Raw genomic sequence first — 21,155 nt, forward strand, 5'->3', positions numbered from 1 at the left:
CACACGTTTAGAAAACATTTCAGAATTTCTTTGGTACACTGTGTTGTTAGATGAATGTATACACAGACAACGTTTTATTAAAATTTACATTTTATTACAGATGATAACTCATACAGTTTCCATAGTTAACCTACAAATGGTTTAAAGCATTGTAAACAGGGTGGAGCCGCCTCTCATCCAGGCTGGTGATAATAAATGGTGCTAGTGATCACAACAGTCTTCAACAACTAATGCTTCTGATCTCATCATTCCTCATATGTTTGGAAAGGATGAGACCGTTCTGAATCTTCCAGGCTTTTTCATCACCTGGAGGTTATTACTGTTAAATCTTGTCAAAAACAACACCAAAAGTTGCTGTTTCGCCTGAAATAGAACAACTTTCTGATGTATGTGGTTCAGTCGTCAGCGTCAATGCAACAACAAAATTCACTAGGAATCGGTATTCATCCTCAATTATGTATGTCACACTGGTCTTTCAGCATGTTAGGAAGACCATTATAGACTATTCATTAGAGGAAAAAAAGGAACACAGATGGCAAGAGCCAGCTGTGAGACCTTAATATTACTCCAGAACATTTAGCTTCGGATATAAGATCTAGACTACTCAATAGTGCTAACAAAATATCTTTGCAAGTGGAACACATGAAAGCATCAAACACGCACAATCACACATACTCATCGGTCTTGTCTTATAGAAGCAACTGGTGTCTTTAACCAAACAAATGGCTATCCAGACTTCCTAGAGCTGGACAACATGTCCTTATCTTCACATTACGAATCCATACATTTTCTTTTAAGATCTTTCTCCAAATAATCTCAGACAGCCTTGCACATTAAGCTCAAATCAATTCAGCAACATTCACATGACAATAACCATTCTAACTTTTTGAACTACAGTGTTTGAGCTTTTGAATGAGGCACACAAGTGTCCTCCTGCATCCTTTGAGAGTCCTGATTGGGTTCTCCAAAGATGAAGAACTCAACCTAAATGGATAAACAGGAAGAAATGGCACGGTAGCAGGGTTCTCATGGGGTTGTTTATAGTTTTATCAACATTGCTTAGGTTCAGAATGATGGGAAATGGATAGGCAGTGGAGGTGAATTCGGACAGATTATGGGACAGAGCTTAAAAAAAAAAAAAAAAAAACCTATTAGGGAGTTGCTGTTCCTCGGCCACTTTTCATCTTCTCCAGCCTTTTCGAGAGGTGGCTGTTACTGGACTCCAACTCTTCAATCTTATCCAGTGCAGAGCGTAACTATCATAAAAATAGTTGAGCAAGCCAATCATTTTATTATATGTACATGTAAGTATAACTTTGGATTTTTTTTTTTTTTTTAAGAAAGCAGAGCTATTGGGCTATTGTACCTCTCGCTGCATTTTGCGTTTCTCAGCTTTGAGTTCGTCCTCCACCTTCTCTGCATTTTCAGATGCAGCTTTGTAACGGGTCACATGACCCTCGAGCCTTGTGACCTACAACATGAGTTTCAATATTTTAGAAGAGTAAAATTAGTTACGATTATTAATAGTAATGAAATATATTAAAAAAACTCACATTCTGTTCAAGTGCTGTGACTTCTTGCTCTGATTTGACAAGCTTAAATTTGAGGTCATTGATTTGTCTGATTGCATCCCCTGAAATAAGGAACATTTAAAAATAAGTTATTTATAAAGTGCCTTGCTCAAGTTCGCTGTACAAGGAGAGAATACATAAAGACCGCTTTAATCATAAATGCATGTGATTGTACTCATGCATACAGATATAAATACACAGTGACTTAACAGCAAAATCAGAAAGAACACCACAAATACCCAGTATAGTTACACAGAAAAACATCAATGAGAATAAAGCTTGAAATACTGTAAGAAACAATAGGTTTTTTGTTGAGATATGAATAATTTTATAGTTACAGTGACGGAAAGAATTGGTGGAAGAGAATTTTAGAGTTTCTGAGCTACAGCACTGAAAGATCTACCACCCATTGATATGAGGTAAAACGAGGTATGGTAAGCAGGTTTGAATCATGAATGAAGAGAGTAAGAAGGTTTATTATAGTGCAGCAGTTCAGATAAATAATGGGGAGTAAGTCCATGAAGACATTAAAAAGTTAACAAAAGCATTTTATACTGAATGTGAACAGAAACAGGCAACCAATAGAGAATATATAGTAATGAGGTAATGTGTTCAGGCTTTTTGACTTGAAGAGTTTTGAACATACTGTAGCCTAGTTATCATTTTAGCTGGCAGTCCAATGAGAAGTGAGTTACAGTAATCGAGGCAAGAAGTTAAGGCATGAATGAGAGTTTTAGTGTCTTTGGTACTTACAGAGTAGGATGCAGACAAGCAATATTGTGGAGGTGGTAAAATGCAGTCTTGGAAATAGAACTAATATGAGATTGGAATGTAAATGACGAGTCAAATATTACACCCAAATTTCTAATGGAATAAGATGGTTTTAACATAGCCCCATCAATGGAAATAAACAGTTCAAAAGTTTCAAGAGAGAGGATGTACCAAAAACAATAAACTCAGTATAATCGTCGTTTAGTTGTAGGGAGTTGCTATGTAACCATATTTTTAATGTCAGCAATACAGGCATTCAATGAATTAAGTGAAATAGTAGAGGCAGAACGACCTGATATGAAAACTTGCAGGTCATAAGCATAATAATGACCATAGCTAGGGATAATTTGGCCAAGGAGACGCAAATCAGTGTTGAACAGGAGAGGTCCAAGAACCGAGTCTTGAGGGACACCTTGAGAGAATGAACCAAACGACAATTGAAAGTTTTGAATTCTAATAAAAATAAGTCTATCCAAGAGATATGATATAAACCAAGACACAGCAGTACCCGTGATGCCGATAGCCGAGAAATAAGTATATGATGAGATGCGGTGTAAAAAAGCAGCTGTTAAATCCAGCAATATAGGAATACAGCCAGAATCAGCAGATACTAAAAGGTCAGTGGTAATTTTTAGCAGTGCTGTGGCCTGACTGAAAACATAAGTGGTCAAGAAGATTGTTGGCAGAGAGATTTTTGCTTGTAGCTGCAAAGCAACCACTTTTTCAAGCAGTGGAAATGAAGGGGAGATAAGATATAGGTCTGAAGTTATTCAGACCAGATGAATCTAGTCCAGGTTTCTTTAAGATGAGTGTGACTACAGCCATTTTTAATGATACCAGATAAGACCCAGTGTTCTGTCGATTTGTACTACCCTGTCAGATTTTGCTACCTCCCATTACAACAGTAGGTAGTACAATTCAACAACGAAAAATGCTACCAGTCAAATTATGGTTTTTTAACATCTACAGAGTTGACCTCATTGCTATGAATGATGTCAGCATGCTTACTAACTATGCACACAGTGATTGGCTGATAGGGGAGGGGTCTCTGTCAGAGATTCATTTAAATATTGTAGAATGCGATGTTATGTTGCAATATTCAAATAAAGGTTTAAAAACAAAAATATTACCACATTCAAATAAATATTTTAAAATGCAGGTGTCACTAAGTATATGTTCAGCTAATTGTCAGCCTCTTACATGTGTGCTTCTCACAAACAGTGGATATGCATATAAACAGCGTTTTAATTAACAGACTAGAATCATCATGGCTGATAGTAAGACATGTAAGCGTAAAATAAAACCAAACTAGATGCAAGAACAGCTTCTTGCCTAACTTGTTAATGAAAACAAGGACGTAATCAAAGAAAAATTTTGAGTTAACCTCCAAAACCATAAGGTGCATTGGAAAACGTGTGCAAATAAAGGCAGTGTTTCTAAAATGTTTATGTCCCCAGACATATTGCCAGAAACCATTCTGATGCCATTTTAGCCCTGCTGAAAAAAAACAACAATAGAAACCATCACAGAATTTGCATTGGTTTTACTGGCTATAATGGGAATTGTAACATACAGGACAGTAGAGAATCATAGGAGAGCATGGGGTTAAGAGTTGGGAACAGGATTGGCAAAGGACCACGAGTCAGGACTCAAACACGGGTCACCAGGGAGATATGTCAGTGCTCTAACCGCTAGGCTATTAGAAAAGACTTGTACTGGTTTTAATGGTAACTGTAATGGAGCCTGTTGGTCTCTACTGGAAATAGATCACTTTCTATTGGTGGCTTGTTAAAACCACTAAATCCTAATGGAAAATGTCTCAAGACACACAACAGGAAACCATTTTTTTAATGGCTATAATGGTTAAAAGCTGATGGTTTGTTAAGTTTGTAATGGTAATTGTAGTGGAAAACATTAGCATTTCTGTGATGGTTTGTATTGTTTTTTCAGCAGGGTGGATAGTTTGTGATTTTGGTCTTAGTGATTTAGGATTAATCTTAACTACTCCTAATGTTTCACAGATTTAGGAGCTCATTTTGGCGCTAATCCGCTTTGTGAAATACTCCTGTAGCAAAAATTTAGGAGTCCTAAATTTAGGACTTACACACCCATTATTTTTACTATTTTCTCCTAAATCGGCAAGTTAGGAGCTACATTTAGCCTTAAGATGTTTTGTGAATACAGGCCAGGGCCGGCTCCAGGTAAGGGCATGGCTGAGCCCACCCAATCAGAATTAGATAAATATAATGTTCATTTTTGTGTGTATATATTAAAGGTAATCTGAAGCGGACTGTATTTTGAGATGTTTAAGCTATAGCTTGAGACTGCCCAAACAATCATAAAGTAACTCCAGAGAACTGCAGCATATTTATTTTATTATCTGAATGCAAGGTCCGCTGAATTCACACGGAGACTTCAGTCTGTTGAAGAAAGCAGAGACTAACAATGAACGAAAACAAAAACAATTTAATAACATGTGTTCATTGCATGGATGGGGCATGAGCACATACAAGCATCTAAAATGCATGTAGAGTATACAGTTGAAAGCTTACCCCTTTTGACTTGCTGTTAATGTTGAATTTAATAATTACTTACAATAGCAACAGTATTATCCATTATGCAGTTCAGATTGATTACTTTACAAAAAAAAAAAAAATCACATTATTTTAGTTCTTTTACCATTACAATAGTAGTCTGGTCGTAATATTTTCAAAACAATTAATAGTCCCCCTAAAGTTCTAGATATGATTATGGCCTTGTTTGGTATAAATAAAAAAGTTAGTTACAGAGAAAGAACAACGAGTTTATTATTATTATTCAATAAAGAAAATACGTTTATTTTGTTGTGAAAGTGCATGATATTCTAGGCTGCCCATGAAAGCTTTTTTTCCCCCAGTGTACATATAACATCCTTTAGTTAATATAGTTAATATAGCGATATCTACAGTATATCTAGACTTTTTCCCCTCGCAATACAAATCCCCTCCCAGCCCACCCTTCTTTAGCTGTCAAGAACCAGCCCAGATACAGGCCCAGATCTGTTAAAAATGATTGTTAACAATGTAATGAACATTGTGAGCTGAAGAACTTTTGCCCAATAGCTCACAGAGTGCAGGCAGTTTCTTACTCTGTATATCCATGATGCTGGAGTCAGCACCGTTCTCCAGCACATCTCCCTGTGGGCTGGACGAATCCTCCATACCATTCTTCTGTGTCTTCTGCTCAAGCTGACCTTTCAATCGCTTAACCTGAATAGAAAAAAAAAAAAAAAACAGAAAATCATGCTTGTAATGGCACAAAATGAGGATAAAGTCAAGGTAATGTAACTGCCAGCAGCGCACCTGCTCTATTAAGTTTTCCCTCTCATCAACCAGTTTTCGCAAGCGAATTTCTGAAAAGCAAGTTCAAGAGACAGACCATTAGACAACAATCAACATCTTTTTCCGTGCAGGGTTTTTTTTTTTTTTTTTTTTTTTTTGAAAAACAACTGTTATCCAACCTTAATAAAATAAACACTTTTGGGACATTCATGCTTTTTAACAACTACAGTTAAACATCTTAAACATGTATTTTGCAATAATAAAATATTACATTCTCATGTTAAAACAAATTTCAAGGTTAGACAGGAAAGATTTCACATACCAGGGGTGGGAGGAGCCAAAGGCATGGAGGGGGAGGAGTCAGGGCATGCAAAAAGTGAGGCTATCCTATGCTGGGATGTGAAGGATGAGGATGGACAACATGCAGAAACTTCAGTGACCTCAGAGGCTTCAGCCACATGAAGTCAAAATATCTTAGCGTTCAATCTGTACGTCTATTACATGACAGTGTTTTTCATGTGAGCTTGAGGTTTGTGAAGCAATGAATGTGTGACAGTGACATATTATCATTCATGTCCTAAAAAATAAAACTATCATGACTTAAAAATAAGTAAATCTTATCTGAAGCGGTTTAATTAAATGTCCTCTATCAATATACTTAAAAATTTACATAATAAACAATAGTGCAAAACTAATTTTTAATTGCTTAAGTTTTATTTTAAAATACATGGTTCACTTAACAAACACTGTCTCAATGTTCCAACACCATCTTCACCAAACAGAATCAAATATTTCCATTTTTTTTTCAATCTTATCTTCCAACAAATGAATTGTAAAAACAAAACATAACTTCAACGCTCCAGTCAAATTCTTAGAGGAATGTTTAGTAAGTTTGGCACACAATAAATGTTTTTTTTTAATTTTTTTTTATTTACCACCATTTTAAACAACATAACACCAATTTAAACAAAATTCATTATAGGTCCTCTGTTACCGAAAACATTGTAATTAAGGAGTTGCTAAACATGACTGCAGCACAGACAGAAAGCTGATCAGTTGTATCACTCATATAGTATAAGAAACATTTTATTCATGCTCATGTAAAATTTCATAATAAATATGACACTTTAAACCCATTACTGATAGCATTTAATGAGTAATTGGTTTGGGGATTTTAAATACTGTTTGAACTAATTTCAAGTGTTCTGTCTGTATTGTTAATCAGGTGTAAAACATGTATAAAATGTTTGCAGAAAAGATGCAATGACTGATAACTGGGATTGACTGTAAGAAAAGTTTGGTTATTTTAGGGTTCTCTGAAGTAATGGTCCCAAAATTATTTCAGTAGGATCAGCATAAGTGCAAAATACTTTTTCAATTGAAGATGCTGGGAAGAGACTCAGCAATGTCCTTGTATATTAAGACATTTTACATTCTTCTTTCCCCTTGCCCTTCCCTTTCCCTTTTCCACTTTTTTTAGATTCTTTTCTTTCATCTGCCTTGTTTCTTTCTGTGGTTTCCTTCTCAACTTCCAGATCTCCTGAAATACTTGACACTTTGTTTCCATGTTGAATGGAACTATTGATCTCTTGGCCAACATTTCTTTTCTCCATCTCTGAGATCAGATTAACTCCTTCACTGAGCGTCACCTTTTCTGAAGCCTGCTGATGCTCCTCAAATGCATCTTTATTTCCAGAAGTCTCATGCTGCTGATCATTAGGTTTGACTTCACTGCTGATTTGGCTGTCCTCTGTTAAACATCCTTGTATAACTGTTGTTGTTTGTGGGTTTTCGGTGTCTTGTCCATAATCTCTCTGCTCTTTTGACTTTGATTCCTGATCTGCAAGTTCTAGATGTTCTAGATCGGTGACATTGCTTTGGTATTCCAGGCTTGCTTCTTGGGCGTCATCTTTGAAAAGAGTACCTTCCTCTGTTGGCTGATCTAGAACGTTTTTTAGAGGCGCATCTGATGATGCTTCAAGATCCATTTCATCAAAATCAAACGATTCTCCTTCATCTTCCTCTTCTTCTTCCATGACCTCTTGAGCAGCCACATCTGACTTTACCAGAAGGTCTTCTCCATCTTCAGGCAGTTGCACTTTAAGCTGATTTTGTATTGATCTTTCCTCCTCATCTTTTTCACCCTTAGGTTCTTGGTCAGAAGAATCTGACTCAGCAACTGATTCGTTAATTGCTTCATTGGGAGACGAGTGATCCTCATGTACAAACTGAACCTGTGTCTCAATTAAAGGGGTGTTGTCACCATGGCTTCCATCAGACATGTTTTCAGTAGGTACTCTAAGGTTTTCTTTATCCAGATCATCTTGTCTCTCAACCTCTTCCTGGTCTAATCCTGATCCAATACTTTCTTGGGTATCAGACACTTTTTCAGTAGGCGCCTTAAGGTTTTCTTTATCCAATTCATCTCGTCTCTCAACTTCTTCCTGGTCCAATTCTGCTTTAGTACTGTCTGGAGTATCAGACACTTTTTCAGTAGGCATGTTAAGGTTTTCTTTATCCAGATCATCTTTTCTTTCAACCTCTTCCTGGTCTAATCCTGATCCAACACTTTCTTGATTATCAGACACTTTTTCAGTAGGCGTTTTAAGGTTTTCTTTATCCAGATCATCTCGTCTCTCAACCTCTTCCTGCTCCAATTCTGCTCCAATACTTTCTTGAAGTTGGTTTTCCATTGGCTGATCAATAGATTGTTCCTGGATTACCCTTTCAGCTTCATTTTCCACCTTCTCCATTACAGAGGAAGAGGGATGAGCAGAGTTATCTTGATCTTCAGGGTTAGTGGTCCCATCTACATCAGTGTTCTGGACATTTACTTCCTGTTCTTCCACTTCACAGTTCAGATGACTCTTCACTTCCTTCATGTCTACCGATGAAGATCTCTCAATGTTCTCAGAGCAGCTGATGGACTCAACAACCCCTTCACCTGCATCCATGTACTGAGCAGAAGGTTCACAAGGCAGTGAAGTCTCAGTTTCTGAAGATACAAGCTCACAGCTATAGACTACAGCTTCAGAGTCAGGACTTGTTGAATCCTCAGTGTGTTTATCAATAATGTTTGCAGGTTTAGAGATAACTTTGCTGGACAGATCATCTGAAAGGATACCATTGCTGGATTCAGGACAATCAAAATTAGACATTGTTTTAGAAATTCCTGCTAAATCGGCTTCATCTGTAGCTAACAGAATGTTATCTTGAATCTCATCAGCATTTATATTTGCACTTGTTGTTTTGATACCATCCAATTCACTGGTTCTTTTAGCATCAGGTGGGACATCTGTATTTATCGTTGTTTCAGATACATCATTCCCTAAGGGCTCCTGATTGTTTCCTTCTAGATCACCTTCTGTTTTTTGGTTTGGGTTGTCTTCACTACAGACGGTTTTCGTCTTGTCATCTATCTTTGTGTCAATCTCTTGCTTGTCACTTTGTTTTTGCTTCTGCTTGTTTTTCTTCTTCCTTTTCTTCTTTTTATTTGAAGCACTAGCACCTTGGGTTTTGGCAAGCTTCTCTGTTTGAGATGATTTTGCAGGCTCCTCTTTGAGTTCATCATCAAGCACAGCTTGACCAGGTTTATCAGGTTCATCATGGACAGAACCAGAGACAGACTCTAAAGGAGTTTCTTCTTTGATGACCTGACTAGGTTTGACACATTCACTCTCTTGTTGATCTGTCTCCAAATGTCCATCCTTGTGAACAATGCACTCTAATTCCTCTGTATTAGCTCTTGAATCTTCTGGTATATGTGCCTCAGATTTGATCTGCTCCTTGGGTCTTGTTGCAGTGAGTTCATCATCACCAACAGAACTTGGAGGTTCTTCAGGTCTATTCTCAAGCTGCTCTACACCCTGATTCATTTGGTCCCCAAGATCTCCATTCTCATTTGCTTCTAAAGGTGCGTTTGTAGAACTGAACTCTGCTGAAATCTGCTGATTCCCTGGCACCCCATCATCCAAATCTTTTTGTTGCTGGTCTTTACACACCTTCAACTGATGAGTGCCTGGGAGATGATTGAGGTGTCAGTAGTTAAAATCTGTAGAAGCCATTGAATATTTGGCAAATGTTTAGAGCAAGAAGAAAAAGAAAGAGGGAAAGGAGCGAAAAAAGACTCCATGGCAAAGTTCTTAAACCCATACAAATCAAAAGTCTTGAAGGATGTCCCGAAGAAGAAAACCCCAAAATAAAGTCAAGAACTGAACAAGCTACACTGCAATTCCTTTTCTTGATTTTGATGTTAAATTCAAGGATGTTGACATTTTCAGCAAATTTATAAACACTCATTCAGCAGAGTATTGAAAGGTAGACTCAAGAAAGAGACATGACTCTGTAGTGTTAACTTTCATTCTAGCTGTATATGTAAAGTGGATACAGAGAAACAGGAAAGTGTGAGAGATGTTAATGTGACGGTGACAGTTTGGTTAGACTTGGCTTGAGCTGTACAAGCCAAAAATGCAAAGTGTCAAAGCTAAAACATGTTAGCATGCTATGAATGAAGCTAAGAAAAGCAGCTTACCTAGTACACTACTCCCCTCTCGGATTTCAGCTGATGCAGTTTGAGAATTCTGATCAGCCTTTCCGACTTCGTCTGTTTCTCCATTGGTGGCCAAGTCGAGTCCAAGGACAATGCCATGTTTCTGGACAGCAAAACAGTTTAATATTAGTATACTTATTATTTTAAAAAAATCAGGTTAAATTTAGATGCACTGGACCTAGATTTCTTATTTGTAAACATGTATTTGTAGATAATATGATTACTATACGGTTCATTCAGTCAGAGATTGAGTGTTAATGAATCAATTTTCATTATAGTCTGGGTCTTAGCATCTGTACATGAAAATGAATATAAAGCTTTTTCGTTAGGAAAATGTGATGAGAAAAGAATGAGCCCTAGTTTCACCACACACATCAATACCTTCAAAATATCTTTGAGCTGAACAACCTCATCTCTAAGCTCATCCCGTTCATTTCGAATGGCATCAGAAAATTCCTTCTGCCTTTCTAATGCCTGAACAGCACCGGAAGGGATTTGGCAAAGATACGGGCGAAGAGGAGAGAAAGAAGGTGAAAGCAATGAAAACATCAGTGCTGCAGACAAGAACAGTTTTGCAATGACAGACAGGTTGTAGCAGGAAACAGATGTGGAATCTAGTTAAACTACAATTATAGTTTTTGAAAGATAACATTATATTTCTCTTACAGTGAAGGTAATGACAAATACAGTTTTTACAGGAGTTGGATACTGAGGGATCATACCCCAATTTTTTTATTCTTCCACTCAATAGTTTCCTGGAGGTCAGAAATCTCCCTAACATTGCCATCTTGCTTGAGCCGTAATTGACGGATCTCCTATAGAGAGGTATTGTGCATGGAAGAAGACCAAAGATGAAGGAAGGAGAGAAGCTGTTAAAGCAGATGGGCAGATAAGCCAAGCATTTGAAAAAGACAAGGTTTTAGCACATGCATAAATACTACAATACTCACAGTGAGCAGTTCTTCACTCTGTTTCAACGTCTCCTTCAGTTCACTGAACTGAAACTGCAGTATGCTATGAGCATGCTTCTCTCGTTCAAGGTCCTAAAATATAAAACTGCCTTTAGTTGTTTTTTACCCTTTAAACTGAATATTTAAGAGTGTTATCACTGAGATTAAAGTACAAAAATACCATTTGTACACCATTAATAAAATGACAAAAAATGATTACAAAATTAAAAATATAATTTCCAATTAAAAGTTCTTACCATTTTAACAATCTATTATTTGTGGTTCCACAACATATTAAACAACGCATTACTGCAACTTATTATAATGCACTATTGACTGTACAGACCTTACACTTTTCCTCAAGCTCACGGCGTGTTTCAAAGAGCATCTCCTCCAGTTCCATTAAAGAGTCTTTCAAAGTGTCCACTTCAAACATCATATTGGTCTTCTCATTGTCCAGCTGTGCATTGGAGACCATGGCCTTACGGTACTTTTCCTCCACTTCCAAAAGGGAATCCTTTAAAAAGTCAGACACCACAATGAAAACCAGCCAACACTCACAAACACATTTCTGTGCATGCATTTCAATACCTCAACTTCTACATCAGTCTTAAACACAATTTTAAACTAAATTTCTCCTTAACATTAAAAATCGAATCAAACTAAATCATGAAGAGGGATGTGTAACGATATGTTTTGGAGAATAAGATAAAGTCAAAGGTGGAAGCAAGGCAGAGGAAATGAGGCTTTAGACTTCAGTGGCATAGACATATAAACATGCAAGATGAGAGAACCAGAGACTAACATCATATCATCTCATTGTTTTTCTGATCCACCACTCGCTGGTAAAAAAGCACAAAATGTGTTGTTCCTTTGCCAGCACTATCACATATAAATAAAAAAATGGCAGGTTCTCGCTGGGCTTTTGACTGGCACTGCCTTTACCAGCCATGTACCTTGAGCTCTTTGAGGTTCTGCATGTGCTTTGCCTCCACATCTTGAATCTGATCCTTAAGCTCATGGATCTCCTGAATGAAAAGCATGAAGAGTGAGGATGAAGAGGAAGGATAAAGGATACAGTGGAGGAAGAGCAATTGAAGGGTAAAGAACACCAGACTTTCAAATGAATTACTGTGAAAAAAAACAAGTACAAAGCTGTAGAAAATAACAGTGAAGCAGATCGTAAAAGGTGGTCAGTCCTGCTCCTGAAGAGTTCAACACACAAACGTCTTAGTTATATTGTTCAGGTGTGTTTGATTGGAGCTGAGACTTTGTTAGAAGACAGATCACTAGAAATATGACTGAGCAACATAAAGAAAGTGGAAATTGTTTTCTGTGAGCAAGATGAATGATGAAAATGAGCAATGAGTTCTTATCAGACTAAATTATATAATAAATAAATAGATTTATAAAATATGTGCTATCTAACTAATTTGCCAGCAAATGCATACCATGTAATCATGGGATGATATTGTGGTTCTATAAGCCTGCTTCTTAAATTTAAACTGCCACAAGACAGAGACATCAGGACACACACCTTGATTTCCCTTATGGATGCTTCTGTGTCAGCAGTGATGGATGTATCTCCACTTCCTCTCCGTGAGGACGTCCCACCTAGAGAGGTTAGAGTGGCGCCAGAAATAGTTGATGCTCGTGAGGATCCCTAAAAAGTCATACAGTAGGTAACATCCCTTGGTTATACAGTAATGGCTAAAAAGATAAACAAATTGACAAAAAAATAAATAAAAATTCACAAACCTTTTCTAAGTAGTCTCGCTCTAACCTGTCATCAGCCTGTAATTAAAAAAGATGCACAGTCAATAGATTTTGTAGTCTTGAAAAAAAAAAAATCGAGTCAAGTCATTGAGTCTCTTATTCATTCATTCTAAATCATGCTGTTCCCTGAAGACATGGTGGCAACATAAACAAGTTAGTAAAAGAGATATTCCTGTTAGAGGAAGAAAATCAGTCCAAGTCAAGCTGATACGATTCAAACCACAATGACAGTATTTGATTAATAATCAATCTGTAACCATCAAGCAATTCTGTAATTAACAGGGTGCTGTGAATAGGTCTTTTATACACACAACATTGACTTATAATATTAACAACTGGAAATTCTATCAATAATCATTATAAACATCAGACTTCTGTGGTTCCCTGCAACCATAACCACTTTTCTGACCACTGACCATCTGACATGCAGACCATCACCTCAATTCAACATGCCACTGCTTGTACACACACACACACACACACACACACACACACACAAGCAATTTAAACCAGGGCATCAACCACCACAAATCACATGAACCCGAAGATTTCACTCTCATACCATTGACAGCCTCCCATTAACGTTTGGCAGGTCAGGAATGACCACACGGTCAAGGTCTCTAGAGAGGCCACTGATACTAGCTGAGCTGCGCATAAAACTAGCCACTGAGCTGCTGCAGTCCTCCTGGAAACCACCAGATGACAGCAATGAACATCAATGCAAGAGGTATTTCAGCTATTTGTGAAGTCTCAACTGTCCAAGTTTAACAGTTGGCTTTTTGCATGCACCCAAAGAAAGAATGCACACAAACACTCATACAACCTCAGATGTCCTTTCTTACACTGTTAAAGTAACTCAACCCTACTTAAGGTAAACATCAAGCAATTACTACATTTTAGAGACAAAGCATATTCATCCACTGATCTAGCTAGAAACAACAATCAATTTCAGACAGTACCGGATTTATGAGACATTAAAAGCACAAGCCCCAATGAACTGGATGCTTGTAGCTGAATCGGTCACTGAGAAAGCAACTTGAGAAATATAATTGTGATAGTCCATGATAATCTTGGGCATCAGTGGCAGTGAAGTTGCTCACCACTGGACTTCCACACGCAGAATTTGCTCTGGACGAAGTCCTAGAGCTGGAGCCCGGGAAACCACCATATTCAGAGGACTAGAGGAACGAACACACACACACACACACACGCTATATAAGAATGTGAAGAAACAGAGAGACAGAGCAAGAGAGACGATGTACTCGAAATGGATTTGAGATTGTCAGACATTTCAGGCCTGATACAGTCACCGCACATCTGTAAGAGACTCAAAAAAAAAAATATATTCTACCCGGAAGAATACCCACTTTGACAACATACATGCCTGTCAATCCTTTGTTGGAGAACACGCTTGACATGAAATACTTGAAATTCACATTTGTGACACTGCATCTAAAATTATTTTAAACTGCATTTTGTTCATTTCTTAAGATTATACATGCAGTTATTAATTTGAGAGACATCATGCAATATTTGTACTTTTAAATGTTTCGGTGGTACTGCAAATCAATTAAACCAACTAGTGAAATATAACAGTTGACATATATAGTTTATGATGATTGCTAATATACAGTACTGTGCAAAAGTCTTTATCCACTAGTATTTTCACCAAAAAAAAAATGGTTTTAAGTCAGTTATTTCTATGTTTTGCTGTAGTGTGTCAGTAGTAAATATATCCGTTTACATTCCCAAACATTATTTTGGTCATTAAATGTAATAATCCAGTGAGATTTTTGTTTGCACAAGGAGTCTGACAACAGCCAGTGCTCCACACAGAGATCTGATCTCACCATCATCCAGTTTTTCTGGAGTGACATGAAGAAACAGAACAAACGGAGACAGAATAAATCCAGATGAACTGTGGCAATGTCTCCAAAATGCTTTAAGAAACCTGCAAAGGTCACTACAGCAAAAGAACAAAAAAATTGTTGGTGAAAATACTAGTGGCCTAAGACTTTTGCACAGTACTGTATATTTAAAAACACCTAAAATACACACTTTCCTTTAAACATTCATGTCAATTTTAACAAAAATTCCTGATGTTTTTCAAAAGATAATGTCATGTGACAATGTTAAGATTATCAGCTCTACAAATATAAAGCACTCTTAGCTTTATGGAATTAACAAAACTCATTCAAAGCCTTCTTAAAAGCATTTCAAAGCACTTCTGACCTGCATTAGCTTCTAAATCCCATTCAGCCCCATGTGTTTAATGTGTTAAAACATACCCAAGTAATATTTTGAGAATGCTCTGAGTGGCATTACAGCATTAATTATTATGAAGAGAGAATATTACAAAAAAAAAAAAAAAATATATATATATATATATATATCACACTTGTTGGTTAGGGAACTCAACCCACAGGTTAACGTTACAGATTTCATGGACATTTACAGTTCAGTGCAATCATTCTTACAGCACGAGCACTGGAGCGTCGAGAGCCACTGTAGAGACTGTCCTCATATACAGAGCCCTGATGACGGACAGACATAAACACACAGCAGAGAAACATTTTTATCATCTTCTCATGCCTTGAGTTCTTACCCATAATCACTCTGTGCAAGTGAGCATGCAAACTCTCTCCACAGTCTCAGTTCTCCTTTTTTATGCACAGTGTATCAATAGTCTTTCATCACATTCAGATGACGTCATTTGATTTCTGTCAGGTTGGTTGGGGAAAGGTCTATAACTAGTTATTAAAGGTGAAGTGTGTAATAGTTCAATATTTTTATCCCAGTTTAATATGTTGAGATTGCTATTCATAGGACAAACCCCCTTTTAAAATGTCAACTGACTGATGAGCTAATAAAGTAGAAGTTAGAGCAAGATCACAGGGTTACAAAATGCTGGTGAAAACAGTAAAACATTTTGAAATGTTTCAATGTTTACCAGGAAAGAAGCATTGTAGTCATTCAAATAACTATAATAGTTTTTTGGGAAGTCTGGTTGGGAAAACAATTAAACAAACAAATAAAATTCCATCACACAATGCACCTTTAAGGACTACAAGTCAAAGTCAAAGCACAAGCAGTTAGCTCAGTCCTCAGGTTTTTGTGGTCTGTGTGGGTTTAAGATCTAGCTAACCCCAGATGACCTGCTGTGGATGAGAGTGAAAGTATTCAAAACATGTGTACAGAGCTGCACGTGTTATTGTACAGGAAGTGCTGTGGGGCAGAGGGTAATATGAGGAGCAGCACAAACCCTGTGCTTCCTGCTGTGCAGCAAAGATGACTAAACAGACAGAAGAGACGAACATTTCAAATCAACTACAGAGTAAAAGTGGAGAAGAACTGCAAAAAAGGTGGACATGACAGAGAAGAAAATGATAGAAGGAAACAGAAAGAGGGGATTTAAACAGTGGATAGATACTCAGCAGCTTGGAAGGAGTGGATGAAGATGACAGACCTGGCAGCGATTGTAGGAAGGGGCTTGATGTTTAGAGGAATAACTACTGCTGCTGTACAGTTCAGATGAATGGCAGGTTTTCTAAAATGATGGGAAATAATGTAGATGATTGAATGATGAACTGATGAAGACAAAAGCATGAGAGATGTACAGAGCGATGGAGGGAGAAAAATGTTGATGGAGACCATCTAACCATTTTACCATGCTAAAATGTGCAGTGCAGGGGCATCATGCCAGCTGAGGTCAGGAATGGTTTTAAATGGGCTTTTCACACTTGAAAGTGTTCACCCAGGATCATTTTTGATGAATACATTTTTGCAATAATTATCATATTTCATGCTGCACACATTACCCAGGGTTGAGACTGCACGGTTCACATATTTGGCAGTGTAATTTAGAAATAAAGGGAAGTTAATTCTACCTAGGGCAAAAATGTTTGCGTGAAAAGCCTACAACTCACATGCATAAAATTGTTGCATATACTGTAAAACACACCTGTATTAATTAATCATTTTACATCTACTATTTTGCAAGTAACTACCCAAATCTCAAACTCTTCAGGTTATTAATTTGGTTTATCTGGTCTGGCAGATTGGCCAAGCTGACAGGCATGCTGCTTTCTCAGCTTGATTGTTTAAAACCTCTTTAAAACCAAGCAAATCAGATCAGTCTGAACAGGTTGGAATACCAGCAAATCAGCTAAAAGTGTTTTTTTTTTGTGGTCAACAAATATAGTAAAAAAAAAAATAAATAAATAAATAGGCTGTTGCTGTTATTGTTAGATAATGTCATTTGTCATAATTGTATTATTGTACCGATACAATGCTGCATATTTTTTTACATAACATTTACTGAATTAGAAATAAATAACTTTGAAAATTGTAAAATACATGTATAATATAGATAGCAACTTCTTGATTCTGTAATATCAATAAATAAATCTAAAATTAAAGTCCTGCTTGGCACTGACACTTTTTGCCCAATGCTTATCATTAAAAAAATTATAATAATTAGTCCAACCTCTCTTATTTTTAACAAATCCATCATGCTTTTTCAAAGACATTGGTAACAATCCACTCATGTTAGATATATTTTCATGTTAATCACACAAAGAGATGCTGGATTGAGACCCACCGACTGCTGATCAAGTCTAGAGGAGCGAGACATTTTGCTCTCATCACTGAGTCTGGAGCTCTGCGCACAAATACACAGTTTACAATCTTCACACTGATTTGTACCACAGCACACCAGAGTTAGTCACACTGCTGCATCATGAATTAACACCACAGACTCCTGGATGTCATAACAGGTGAACCAACACACTAGTTAATACTATTATCATACAGTTAGTTGGGCCACTAACCCGACTAGACAATGTGCTGAGATCATCATCATAGCCATTGCTCTGTGGGATAGACAAGAAGTCATGATTGATATTAAATCTTCTTGTTATAGAACATTCATGTGACGTGCATTAATGCTGCGAACGTACACTTTTGGAAGAATGTTTCTTCTTTTTCTTGGACTTCTTATGATAGGAGGAGGCCTGGGGAAGCTGGACAGGATGGTGAGAAATGGAAGTAAGATTAAAACTGCAGAATTAACTGCTCAATACTTCATGGTTGTGAACATGCAGGTGAAGATTCAGACACATAACAAAAATGTTATGGTCTCATATGGTTATATTTGATCAAATCCAGAAGACGAAGCACACCCCCTTCATTTGTAATGTGATGAAACACTTCAAAACATCACAAATGTAGCATCAGGTATTAGCCATACTTAGTTGAAACACACCACAGTGCAAAAACAAAAATGTCTTGTGAACTCAATTATGTGCTCATTTTACTTTCACAGGAACCTGAAAGTAATGACATAACATCCGTGCCCAAAGAAACATTTCCCACCCTGTGATTCTTACCACGCCGTAAGCACCCGCCGCATCCAAATCCAACTGCCCAGACAAACAAAACCACCATCAGCATGAAGATGAATATTTTGGACTGTTTTATAACCTTAGACAACACACATAAGCAGCACACACTCATATACACCTACAACAAACACTCTGACCAGCAGCACACAAGGTTTATACCAGAGGTGTCCATCTCAGTTCCTGGAGGACCCCAGCCCTGCAGAGTTTAGTTCCAACCCTGCTCCAACACACAAACCATCTATTTTTCAAATAAGCCTGAAGGATGTAATTAGCTGGATCAGGTGTGTTTAATAAGGGTCGGAGCTGAACTCTGCAGGGCTGTGGCCCTCCAGGAATTGAGTTTGACACCCGTGGTTTATATAAGGAACTATACAGTTACACTGATACTGACCCGTATGTTGCTCCTGCTCCCCACTGACATCTGTTCTTCATCATCTGACACCTTGATGGACAAAAAAAAAGTTAGCAAGAGTTTAAAGACATAAAACTCACCACTGTGTACATAAACAGCAAATCAGTATGTACAGTGAAGCCCAAAATAAGTCTGACTTAAAGTAATTGCATTTGGAATAAAATCCAAGTGTATTATTTTTCTGAAGGACAAACGTGTTTGTTTGTGGAAGTGGTTTAAAAAGACTGACAGAGGAAAGACAAAAGGTACAAACCGAAGCATGTCTCCGTGAGACACGTGTATATCGCTCACTGTCCTCCTGAGAAGAGAAGAGAAGAGAAGAGAAGAGAAGAGAAGAGAAGAGAAGAGAAGAGAAGAGAAGAGAAGAGAAGAGAAGAGAAGAGAAATGAAGCAAGATGGCAAAAGAGGCACACAAGTCTCAGCAAGAAAGGCTGAGCAGTTTATGCAAAGACAGCATGCAAATCAGTAATAACTGATGCAAGAGAAATCATGTAAAAAAAACAGAAACCAAAAACTCAAGACAAAAAAAAAGTGAAAAGATGTAATAAATTTACATGTATGTTCTTGGGGTCAGTAAGATTTTATTTGCTATAAAATGGAATGCTATAAATGTATCAAGTGACAGTAAGAGTAAGGATATTTATAATGTTACAAAATATTTCTTTTATTAAATCTATACTGTTCTTTTGAACTTTGCTCATCAAAAAAAAAAAAATATATATATATATTCTTTCTTGAGCACTACATCAGCATATTAGAATGTTTCCAAAAAGATAATCTTACACTGAAAACTGGCTGCGGTGTTTAAATAGCTTTGCTATAACAAAGCTACATTTTAAAATAATAATAAAACTAACCAATTCTAATATTCCACAATATTACAGTTTTTATTTTGTATTTTTATCAAATAAATTCAGCCTTGGTAAGCAGAAGGCTTTCAGAATCACCTTAAAAAATCTTATTGACACCAAACTTTTGAATGTTAGTGTACATTAAAATATCTACAATCCCAGTAAACGTATATGAACAAAGTTTTAATTTATTTGTTGAAATTTGTGAAAACTAAAATCATGTAGCGGTATGACCAAGTGTTGAGACATGCAACCCTGATATCCAACATCAAACATGCTAATTATTAACAAAAAGAACATGCACACATCTTGTACTGCGATCCCTATCATGTTAAAGTCACATGTTGATGAAAATCTCAAAACAGTGAGTGTACCATCCACTGCTCAATGTCCCCCCATTTGTTGTCCAAGTTATCCAGTCCATAGTATTTCTAAAAAGAGAAATGCAGCAGAAACGAGGCGAGAAAAATAAGGGAAGTTCACGTAACAAGAAAGCAACAGAAGGAAAGAAATAGAAGTACAGTATTTTAAAACTGGTACATAAGTTGTCACTGGGGTGGTACCCTTTCAAACGGTACTAATATGTACCCTTTAAGGGCACAACTACGCACTTGGTAGTGTTAAATACAGTACAAAGATGTACCATTTGAAATGGGACCACCCCAGTGACAGTCTTTGTACCTTTTTCCTGACTGTGTAGAGTAGAACTAAAGCATCAGATGTCCTACCTTCTGCACCTGATAAATCTACGTCACAGGAGGCCAGTAAAACACGATCAGAAAGAAAGCCACCAGATGGGGAAAGGAAAGGGAAAAAGAGAGGGCATCGATTATTTGACATGGTAGAGAGATAACCGAGTGGAAGAGTGTGAGCTCAAAGATAATGAAACAAAAAGGGAAAGCTGCTTTAGCAATTTGAGAGAAGTTTTAGCAATCTGTCAGCTCAGTGTCAAGTTACCTGGCCTTACAGGTAAAATTACAGCTAGAGAAAACAACAGCAGTCATGTTTACACTAATACACTTGTGTATGTGTCTATTACTTTTTCACAAGTAACAATAACATCAACAATTATGCTGAAGATTCTTAAAATATCCAACTACTATGGTTTGGTCCCCAGAGTATATTTTGACACTTACAAATATACTAACCTGATGCTAATGACATAACTAAACACTGATAATAGATAGAACCTATACAAAAGCAGTTTTCTAGCAAGAAAAAGACATCTCTTTAACAGCTGGTTGTTTATTTTGATAATTTAATCAAGATTCTAATCTAATTATTATATAGCCTAAACCATACAGAGCAATAGTGAACACTTTCACTCTTACTTACTGAAAACCCACAAAATGTCACCTAACTGGTTTCCCCATGTGTATTTGCTCCAGTTTTGATGAGTGTTTTCTCATCCAGTCCTGTAGCAAAACATCTTCCTTTCAAATACCTTTAACACCTTATGTATCAAATTAAGAGACTTTCCAACAACATCAATGCACTTTTGTTTTTCCACTCTCACCGAATTAGCCAAAAAAATTGTTAGTTTTAGAAGAAAT

General features: G+C 37.0%; 1 protein-coding gene across 3 annotated transcripts in view; it reads right to left on the reverse strand.

Moving 5' to 3' along the window:
- Positions 1-72: 72 nt before the first annotated feature.
- Positions 73-21,155, reverse strand: part of lrrfip1a (leucine rich repeat (in FLII) interacting protein 1a) — a 34,297-nt gene continuing 13,214 nt past the window's right edge. The window contains exons 3-28 of one of the 3 annotated variants that reach the window (XM_059499984.1): positions 20,331-20,348; positions 19,977-20,033; positions 19,005-19,049; positions 18,731-18,781; positions 18,325-18,357; positions 17,896-17,958; positions 17,767-17,808; positions 17,538-17,597; positions 16,404-16,484; positions 16,200-16,229; positions 15,415-15,471; positions 14,038-14,115; positions 13,500-13,622; positions 12,920-12,955; positions 12,699-12,824; positions 12,118-12,189; positions 11,508-11,678; positions 11,162-11,254; positions 10,934-11,026; positions 10,593-10,685; positions 10,194-10,314; positions 5,684-5,733; positions 5,470-5,590; positions 1,554-1,633; positions 1,367-1,471; positions 73-1,256 (exon numbers count right to left, since the gene is read on the reverse strand). In XM_059499984.1, coding sequence (XP_059355967.1) covers positions 1,152-1,256; positions 1,367-1,471; positions 1,554-1,633; positions 5,470-5,590; positions 5,684-5,733; positions 10,194-10,314; positions 10,593-10,685; positions 10,934-11,026; positions 11,162-11,254; positions 11,508-11,678; positions 12,118-12,189; positions 12,699-12,824; positions 12,920-12,955; positions 13,500-13,622; positions 14,038-14,115; positions 15,415-15,471; positions 16,200-16,229; positions 16,404-16,484; positions 17,538-17,597; positions 17,767-17,808; positions 17,896-17,958; positions 18,325-18,357; positions 18,731-18,781; positions 19,005-19,049; positions 19,977-20,033; positions 20,331-20,348 — 2,004 coding nt within the window. In that variant the 3' untranslated portion in view covers positions 73-1,151. The remainder of the gene's footprint in view (positions 1,257-1,366; positions 1,472-1,553; positions 1,634-5,469; positions 5,591-5,683; positions 5,734-10,193; positions 10,315-10,592; positions 10,686-10,933; positions 11,027-11,161; positions 11,255-11,507; positions 11,679-12,117; positions 12,190-12,698; positions 12,825-12,919; positions 12,956-13,499; positions 13,623-14,037; positions 14,116-15,414; positions 15,472-16,199; positions 16,230-16,403; positions 16,485-17,537; positions 17,598-17,766; positions 17,809-17,895; positions 17,959-18,324; positions 18,358-18,730; positions 18,782-19,004; positions 19,050-19,976; positions 20,034-20,330; positions 20,349-21,155) is intronic. The other 2 variants (XM_059499985.1, XM_059499986.1) reach the window with 2 other exon arrangements.

The sequence above is a fragment of the Carassius carassius genome, chromosome 19 (assembly GCF_963082965.1).
Source record: "Carassius carassius chromosome 19, fCarCar2.1, whole genome shotgun sequence".
In the NCBI taxonomy this organism is placed as follows: Eukaryota; Metazoa; Chordata; class Actinopteri; order Cypriniformes; family Cyprinidae; genus Carassius; species Carassius carassius.